This window comes from Arvicanthis niloticus, unplaced genomic scaffold, assembly GCF_011762505.2.
Source record: "Arvicanthis niloticus isolate mArvNil1 unplaced genomic scaffold, mArvNil1.pat.X pat_scaffold_319_arrow_ctg1, whole genome shotgun sequence".
Classification (NCBI taxonomy): Eukaryota; Metazoa; Chordata; class Mammalia; order Rodentia; family Muridae; genus Arvicanthis; species Arvicanthis niloticus.
In genome coordinates, this window is record NW_023045974.1 from 25,832 (window position 1) to 35,942 (window position 10,111).

At 41.4% G+C, this 10,111-nt stretch overlaps 1 protein-coding gene across 1 annotated transcript in view; it reads right to left on the bottom strand.

The window, feature by feature from the left end:
* Nucleotides 1-7,565, bottom strand: part of LOC117701914 (inhibitor of nuclear factor kappa-B kinase subunit alpha-like) — a gene marked incomplete at its 3' end in the record, with an annotated part of 32,122 nt that extends 24,557 nt beyond the window's left edge. Inside the window, exons 1-3 of the mRNA XM_034493328.2 lie at nucleotides 7,372-7,565; nucleotides 3,318-3,412; nucleotides 1,251-1,365 (exon numbers count right to left, since the gene is read on the bottom strand). Of these exons, the coding sequence (XP_034349219.2) occupies nucleotides 1,251-1,365; nucleotides 3,318-3,412; nucleotides 7,372-7,476 (315 nt within the window). The remainder of the gene's footprint in view (nucleotides 1-1,250; nucleotides 1,366-3,317; nucleotides 3,413-7,371) is intronic.
* Nucleotides 7,566-10,111: the final 2,546 nt, after the last annotated feature.

Sequence of the window (10,111 nt, forward strand, 5' to 3'; positions counted from 1 at the left end):
TGGGGCATAGTGGTGCATGTCTATAAAGCCAGCACATGGAAAGATGAGGCAGGACCATGAGTTCAAGACCAGTATGGGCTACACTGAAAGTCTGTTTCAAAAATTGTAACAATGACAGGAGATATAATGGTAAAAAATAACCCGAAATCCATACTGAGGCTGAATAAATTTTATGAGAAGGCTCATAAGAAGTAAAGCCGAGGGCAATAGCACCTGAAATTGAAAATACTGACGAAGAAATACATTTAAAATTAAATAGCAAGAATGATTATAATATAAAAGAAAATTTTTTAATAAGCCCCACAAATGTTAATACTTTTATTTAAAATGACCATCATGGAAACATCAGTTAAAAAAAAAACAAAAAACAAACAAACAAAAAACCACGTCCTAGGCTAAGCATGGTGGCACATGTCTTTAATCCCTGCACTCAGGCAGAGGTAGACAGATCTCAAGGCCAGCCTGGTCTACAAAGTGAGTTTTAGGCCAACCAGGGGGTCCATAGTTAAACCCTGTCTCAAAAAAACTGAAGCCAACCAACCAACCAAAAAAAAAAAAAAAAAAAAAAAAAAAAAAAACCATAAAACAAACAAACAAACCATAAACAAACCTAGGATGGATATAGTTATTAGGGGTTTTGTTTGTTTGTTTGTTTGGTTTTTGGTTTTTTGCCAACTTGGCACAAGGTAGAAGAAATCTCATCTGAGGCAATGCCTCTATTAGCCTGGCCAGTAGACAAGTCTGTGGGACATTTTCATGGTTAGCAGTTGATGTATCCCTGAATTGTATAAGCAAGCAGGCTGAACAAGCCATAAAGAACAAGCCAGTAAGCAGTGTCCCTTCGTGATTGCCACTTCAGTTCCTGCCTTGCTTCTCCTCAGTGATGAATTGTGATCAGAATACGTAAAAACTTCTATTTTCCCAGGTTGCTTGTGTTTGTGGCCTTTATCACAGCAATAGAAAGCATTAAGACAAAGGTTAACAAATATTTTCTGTAAAGAGTCAAATATTAAGTACGTCAAGCCATGGAAGTCCTATAACCTCTGTTCCACTCCTCACATCTAGAGCTGGTCATAGCAGCCATAAACATGTACAGTGTTGTGTTTCAATAAAGGTGTATTTACAGAACGGGTGGCAGGATCACAGTTGTCTATCTATCCTTGTTCTCAATGACCGGATCACAGATGACTCAGAAACTGCTAATGTGATTTGTGATTTACTATCTCAGTATCTCAAAACATCCACACTACCTTCCGGAGGTCCCCACCAGAACAGTACTCCATTGCTAGAAGAGGCACATCATTAATTAAAAAATTCAATTCCTCAGGAACATCACAGGCCTTTACAACATTTGCATGGTTCAACCTAACAAGGAAAAAAAGTTACAATAAAAAAATGATTTCCAATGAAGAAGGACTGAATTTGAAACAACTATTGAGATAAGATTGGTTTTATTTATAAAATTCTAAATTCTGATTGTACTGCAGTTAATCTTAGCTAAAAGGCTATTAATTTCTGAATTGCCTGATTAAAACAAATTTATAAGGAAAATACTATTGCTGTTACATTTCTGTGTGCCAAACAGTATGTTCTTTACAATATATCAACTAATTTATGTCACAATAATCTTAATACAAGTTTAGCTGCTAACAGTATCATTCATAGCTGGGCGGTGGTGACACATGCCTTTAATCCCAGCACTTGGGAAGCAGAGGCAGGTGTATTTCTGAGTTTGAGGCCAGCCTCGTCTACAGAATGAGTTCCAGGACAGAAAGGGCTATACAGAGAAACCCTGTCTCAACCCCCCCCCCCAAACAAAAACAAAAACAAAGCAGTATCATTCATGAGAAAACTGAAGCACAAATTGGTTAGGTAATATAAGATCATGTGGCAAGTGGCAAGTAGGTTGTCAATGAAGATTTAAATCTGACCCTAAGGAATACTAAAAATCTAATAAACAGATTTCATTCCAGTTTTAAATTTAAATACAAATATATTTGCTTCAATAATTATAAATCACATTATTTAATGACTTCAATAGTTCTTAATTTTTTTTTTAATGTTAGCAAAAGGCATTGGATCCCCTGGAAATCGAGTTAGAGATAGCTACCGTGTGGGGACTAGAAGCTGAAAATGAACCTGGGTCCTCTACTAGAGGAATAAGTGCTCTTTACTGTTTATCTCCTTCTTTAGCCCCATTTCTTCTGTCTGTTTGTTTGTTGGTTGGTTGGCTTTTAACATAACAATCTTAATCTCTGCACTCATCATCACAATGTAATAGACCCTAAAACAGTACAGCATCTCCTGTCCCAGGAACTAAACAACTAGTGCTGATTATGGGATCTGAGAATTTACATTATTAGTTTTTCCTGGTGACCCTGCCACTTTGCCAAGCTTGAAAGTCAAAATAAAGTGAGTTGAACACAAAACTCAAGTCAGAAAATGCTTACTTCAACTCCAGTACCAGCCTACCAGCTATGTGATTGTGTCTTCCTTCTTATCTACAAAATAGGGCAATACACAAAACAGAGGTGGGCCGACAACTACAAGAATGATAGATCTGTAAAGCATATTCCTCGTGGGAGCACACTATTAAAGTTAAAATATATCCACTGTCCCTTCAAAAGCTCAATTCTTTTCTCCTTAAGCACATGCAATCTTCTTAGTGACTCATTTCTAACAATGCAGTGGGAAATGAAATCCGACTTCAAAGGCAACTTTTGAAGAAATGTCAGCTTTTTCCTTGCTCTCCTCATTCAGAGCATTGTTCTGGGGAAGCCTGTTGTCATGCTATTAAACCGTGTGCATTTCCTACAGAGGGGCACCCTTACTGAAGAACTGTTGCCTCTGGCCAGCAGCCACATAAGTGACCCTGGAAGTTAAAACTTTAGCCTTAGTCAAGCCAAGGCGATGTCTCAGGAGAGGCCCTAAGTTAGAGCCACAGTTAACTCAGCCACAAACTACAAATACTAAATATTCAGAGTTTTGTGCTATAAAATTTTGGGATAACTACAAAACTATGGATGTATTATTTAATAAAAGTTAAGTACAAAAAGAAATTTTTATATACTAATCACAAAGTTGCCCAATATTCAAAAGCAAGATTTAAAGAGCCAGGTTGAGAGTGATATCTAGCTAATGTAAACTATAATTTCCTTAGCTGTAATGTGACAGACTGTCTAAAATAGAACACACATATTTAATGACGAAATCACATTCCCAAAAAGGTCTTGAGAAAAGTGGACTCCTGACCTCTTTCCCTGCTACTGAAACTGGGCTGCAGAAACTGAAGTGCCTAAGTCATAGCATACACTTACTTTTTCATGATCTGGATTTCATGGCACCATCGCTCTCTGTTTTTGGTACTTAGCTCTAAGCGACAAGACTTAATTGCTATTTTGAGATCAAGTTCCTGTCAAAGTAGAAAATATAAATAAATTAGGTTCTTCTACAGGTTTACTTACAATCAAAAAAATGTCAACCCAGGGAAATAACACTCTTTTTAGCTTAACTAATTAAAATACTACTCATAGCTCTTTAGCCAATGTTTGATACATGAACCATAATACTATTATACCAATATTTGAAAGTGACTGTCAAATATACCATAGTATATAAGCAAAAACTGACTGAGGCAGATCCTACAACAGGTCTCTTCAGAGGATTAGATATACTACTTAATACTTTAGAATACTGTCTCCAACATACTACTAGAAATATATCAAGATCCCATTTCCTCAACAAGTCTTTTTTCAAGCTTAGTTAAAACAACAAACAAGGGCCCTAAATTCCAGATAAACAATATGAAGAAGATAATTCAGGGCTCCTTAGCCTCAAAACAAAAGAAATACTTTTCATATGACCAGATCTACTGTATAGCAAAACCAAACAAAACCCTCTAAACCTAGATCCCAATCTTTACATTTCAAATGACATGGAAAATCATCCAAAGAACAGTACATCAGTTCACACATGTATAATACAAACTAAAGACCTCTTACCTGAGACTAATAATATCACTGATTCTAACTGAAAATTAAACTATCCTATGCACACCACAGGAAGCAGCCAGACATCATATCCGGGAAACATCGACAATGTAGTCAGAAGAAAAAAGGCTATACTATGTTAAAAACTCCAAAGAGCTTCAAAGATGTGACATCTCTGACACAGCCAAAGGTGTGGTAAAAGCTGTGTGAGTAGTGAGAAAGGACCAGGGGCCAAAAGAGGAGCAAGGCTTAGCTTAGGTGGAATAGTCTGAACTAGGAACCAGGAAGAGGAAGAAAGCCAAAAGGTTTACAGTTTCTAGTGAAGAGTTGGGGCTGAGAGAGACTACAAGCTAGCTTTCCCACCAGGCTCACTCCTTTCAGTTTTGTTATAAGCAGACAGGTATCTGACAGTTACATCTTATATAGTGTTATCACAACAAAGACGATGAACCCTAAATTCTGATATGAATGAGGCAGAAAATTATCTATTTGATAGAGGTCCCAATCACAAGAGATCCTTCAACTCCTTAGTTTATATTTTACCTACTCCAAGAAACTCAATCTTTTCAAAGAGAATATTCTCTTGGGAAATTCATAGTTGCCAAACAACAATAAAAAGATGTTTTTTGTTTTTCAATGAGACTAAGTTGGGTATGATGACCCCCCCATAGCCACAGACAGTGGCACCATTAGGTGTAGCCTTGTTGGAGGAAGTGCATCACTCTAGGGATAAGCTTTAAGGTCTCCTAAGCTCAAGCTATGCCCACTGTGGGACACAGTTTCTCCTTGCTGCCTTTGGGTCAAAATATAGACTTCACAGCTCCTTCTCTGGCACCTTGTCTGCTTGCATGCCACCATGTTCCACCATGTGATAATTGACTAAACCTCTGAACCTGTAAGCCAGCCCCAATTAAGTGTTTTCCTTTATAAGAGCTGCCTTGGTCACACTGTCTCTTCATAGCAATAAAACCCTAACACATTAGGTATGGTAATATGAGTCTACTGTCCCTGGTATTTGAAAAAATGAGGCAGGAATAAAGTTTGAAAACGCTAATTTCTTTACTTTTTTGAGCTTTTAAATTGGATTCCTAATTTGAATAATGATCCTCCAAGCAAAAGGACTAACATATGTAGCACTATCCATGTATGTGGACAAAGTAAAGTTGCTCCTCAACACCCAGATTGCAGCTTCTAGGACCTCCAAGAGAATGCTGAAATCTGTAGAAGTTAAGTCCATTACATCAAAGACTCTGTAGTACTGAGGACAGAACCTAGGACCTTGGGCATGTATGTTACCACTGGTTATATCTCTAGTCCATATACTTTTGTTTAAAAAAGGTTCTCACTCTACGGCCCATGGTGGTTTTGAACTGAAGGCAATCCTCCTACCTCACTCTCCCAAGTGTTCCCATCATGCCTGGCTTCTATATTCTTTCTTTAATGGATTCCATGGAACTAGGTTTTTCAAACACCCCTATGCAAAGTTCTCTGATATGGTGGTTTGAATAGGTTTGGCCCCCATAGACTGATGTGCTTGAATGTTTGACCCACAGAAAGTGGCACTATTAGAGGTGTGGCCTTGTAGGAGTGCCTGTGGCCTTGTTGGAGGAAGTGTGTCAATGCGGGAGTGGGAACTGATGTCTTCTATCTCAAGCTGCATCCAATATGGGACACAGTCCCCTTCTGCTGCCTGTGGATCAAAATGTCGAACTCTTGGCTCCATGTCTGCCTGTACGGCACTACGCTTCCCTCCACGATGATAATGGACTAAATCTCTGAAACCAGCCCCAACTAAATGTTTTGCTCTATGAAAGCTTCCCTGGTCATGGTGTCTCTTTACAGCAATAAAACACCAAGACATCTTTCAGTGTCTAGGATATCAAACTGTACTTATGTTTATTTCTGAGACAGGGTCTTCTTATGTAAATGACACTGGTCTTGAGCACCATATGAAGGCCACCAAGCAGGCCTCAAACACGAAATCCTGTTGCCTCAGACCCCTTGGTACTAGAATTACAAGCGGTGCCACCACGACCAGCTGTACTTTGCTCCTATGCTCATCTCTCTCTGAAATGGAAAGCTCTTTCAGAGTAGAAAATATTATTCTTATTGATTTGGGTACCATCAGCACCCAATACACCAATCAACTAAACCATTTCCTGTTCTTTCTCCTGTCCTCAAAGGTATATATGAAATACTGAAACTACTTCTACCAGCGAGTATACTGAAAATATTACTAAGATGTCTGTACGTGGCTCATTGTTGTTCTAAACATATTTCTCATATATGATGCTCCAGAACACCATTTTTATCTTACTGCTCCTTTCGTAAAAGTCCAATTAATGAGGATTACGATAACATGACAGTAGAGAGCTATCAGTGGGCAACTATAGTACCTACCTAGTACTTACTAAAGTCTCTGGTACCATCTGACTTAACTCTCAAACAGACCCAGGATGTATGTATATTCTTCTAAACACTTTACAATCAACAAATCCCATATTGCAATGAATAGTTTTCAAAATCTATTCCTTACATCCTTCAGGAAAGCAAAACCCTCAATAATAATGCACTGGTTTGTATTGACATTATTTTTCTGGAGAAAAGATGCATAATTTTTTATTGACTAACCAAAAGACCCATGACTCAAACATGGTTAACTAGGGCAGAGGATGTAACCCAATGGTAGATCATTTGCCTAGCATGTGCAGGGTCCTGTGTTCCATTAACAACAACAACACATTAAAGTAAATAAAATTTGAAAATCTTTTAAAGGTACAAGTAACTGCTATTGCAGCGGTTTCATGGTTTTCGATAAATCAAAACGAATTTCCTGAGCCTGACGTTAGCTGTCTTCTGCAGAACAAGCCCCTCATCTTTCCGTCTAGTTCCTTTCCTCTGAAGCAAAGAGCAGCTTCGTCATCTCACTTACCTTCATCCTGGTCTTTACCTGAAACGCTCCAATTCCAAAGTCTATCAATGTTTCCAAAGACTCAATTCTGAACACCAGGAAAATTCCTCGTCTACTCCAGTCTCCAGTGGATCACACCGCTCCCGAGGGGGTGTGAGCAGCCACACACACGAAGACACACACAACACACATACACAACACACACGCACGCACCCGCACTCGACTTTCACACAGGCTCAGCATCACACACAGCGGCACCAGCTCCCTGTCACCCATTGCCCAGGGAAGTCGGACACACCTGGAACACGGCCACCCAGGCTCACAAGCACAGGATCACCCGCACTCGCTCACTGCCCCAACCCCCAGCCCAGCCCAGGGTCTCGACGACCACCCCTCCCACCTTGACTGACAGCCCGTGTTCCAGGGACGCCCAGACAGACACGGCGCCACTGCTCCCGCCCGCCGCCTCACCCGGTGCTGGTACAGACTGACGTTCCCAAAGCCGCCGGTTCCAAGCCGCTCCCGCATCTCCCAGGGGCCGCCGGCGCCTGGCCGCAGCCCCGGGGGCCGCTCCATGGAGCGGGAGCGCCAGCCGCCTCAGGCACTGCCACCGGTCCAAGGCCGGTTCCGGGCCGCCAGGTTTGTGAGTCCTTCGTCTCGCGAGACTACGTCACTTCCGCTCTTTTCCGCAGGGCAAGTCCCGCCCCGAGCTCCTCGAGTCACCCTGGGATTGGTGCTGACGAATAGGCTGAGCAAGAGCGGGTTGCCCTGTGCTGTTTTAAGTGCCCGGGGCAACTTCCAGGCTGTGACAACCATCGTGCGTTATTTTGTTTTTGTTTACATAGATAGTTTTAATTAGTTCTTTGAGGGTTTCATACAACGTGTTTTTATTTTAAAATAGATCTCTCTCCAAACCCTACATTTCGCATTGTCCCTACCTCGTACACACATTTCATCTTTTTGAGAGCCCTGCCCTCTACCCCTCGAATCCTACCACACTCGCCGGTCGGTGCCGGTTAAGGACACCATTAAGTAGGAAAGAAAACTGCGCTAACCGCCCCGTTGATTCATTAGCCTTCTAAATCAGGTCTCCTATAATCCCAAACTACCTAAAGATGTGACGTTATTCGAGTGAAAACTCTTCTTCCGGACTTTGTGAGTTTCCCTACCGACCTTATAGCTTATTAACCTTGCTCTTTCAGACTTGCCAACACAGTGGTTCTGAGTGATGGGTTGCACAGGGAAAGTCATCCCGCCTAGCCATTTGATTGGGTTAACCGCTTCATGGACTCTAGCTGTCTTGTTCTGAGACAGGACCTCAATACAGTACAGCCTGGTCTAGAACTTGTTGTGGGTCACTAATAGTGAGTGGTATTCGATAAGCTGGTTTCTATTATTTTCATATCTGCCGTGGAATTGGAATATCAGACTTGAAAGTAATAGAAATGAGCCTCTGAGAGAACATCTCTCGAGCAGAGGAGACTGCCATGTAACAGTATGAAGCCTCATTTGCTGTGCATGACAAGAGCTGGGAGTGATAGGTGTTCCCGTTTCCACAGGTGGGATGTAGTTTCCAAGAGAGATGCTGAAAACTCCAGCCAAGATAATGTTGACTGGGTTAACCAATTTTTTTTTTTAAACTGTAAAGTGGTTTATGTCAGGATCCACAATCTTCAGGTTTCCAAGACTGTTTTAGTTTTTTTGTTGTTCAGAAACAAAATGGAGGTCAAGAGATTTTTATGAGAACTAAGTGTAACTGTTCGTGGTCTATGCCAGAAGCGCCCAACAAGGACCAATTCCTTTCTTTGGCGTCCGGTAGGGAGCATTCTCCAGTGATTACAGTGGTGCTTCTCCAGTGCTGCTCACTGGAGCAGTTTCCTTAAATCATAGTCACAGAGAGAATCTTTTGTGCAGTGTATGGCAGCAGCATCTGTCAATAAAAAGCCTATGGCCAATGAGCTGAGGCAGGACTAGAGGGTGGGACATCCAGCAGAGAGAGAAAAGGGCATTGGGGGCTGGGGGAGGGAGGGAGGGAGGGAGGAGGTGCAAATAAATGAAAGAATTCTGGGAAATAGTCAGGTTGGAAAGATTGGCCCTAGAGCTGCAGCAGAGGGAAGCAACTACTTGGCAGGACTTAGGATAAACAGGTGATTAAGTTATGAGCTAGCTAGGGAACAAGCCAAAGCTTCTGGCCTAGGAATTTATTCATTGAATATTAAATCTCAGAGTCCTTACTTTGGGGAGCAGAGGCCAGGAGGAAAAGCTCTTGGTTACAGTGTTTGCCCTTTTTACTTTGTAAGTTCACTCTGGTATGTACCCTGATAATTCCCAAAGCTTAGTCACCAACCTAGATCTGCATGAGTTTGAGAATTATCTACCTGCACTCTGGATACATCTGTGAGATAACACAGGTATCTTACACTCATGAAACATGGAAAATGCAGTCAAAGCCCTGTCACCAATCCTGATCTGCATGAATCTGAGAAGCATCTAATTGCAATCTGGACACATCTACTGAGTAACTCGGGTATTTTAAACATATAAAACAACATATTCAAAATAAACTCATCTTAGTCCTTAATCTGCCATTTCCTTTCAAAATTAGACTCTAGACTCTGTAACAATAGACAACACACTGGGGCACTCACTAGCTATACTCCTGCAACTTAGAACATGCCCTAGCATACCAGAGTTAAATATCTGTGTTGGGGGCCGACTTTTAGCAGAAAGCGGCTATCAGCTTTGCAGCCATCTTGAGCCATATACCCTGACATGAGATTTAAATTACAATAGCCTACAACAGCTGAGAACACTCGGATAATCTTGGTTTAGATACCTTGAGATTAAAGGTGTGTGAGATTAAAGGTGTGTGAGATTAAAGGTGTGTAATTTAAGAGTATGATTTAGAAGTATAGAGATCAGAGTTAGAGACAAGACCTAAGGGCATGATTAAAGGTGTAACTTAGAGGTGTGGCTTAGAAGTAAGACATATAAAATGCAGAGGCAGACAGTAGGATTCAGACATTAGGGAGCCGAGAGAGATTCATACACATCAGACATTAGGTAGAATCTGCCCTCACCCTCGCTCTTGCTGAAACCCGACCTGCAGACCAGAGCACCTGCAGACCAGAGCAGCAGCTTGGGCCGGGATACAGTGGCTGCCCAAACGTGGGTCGGCCTGGGCCTCAACATTTTGCCTGGGCTGCAACAG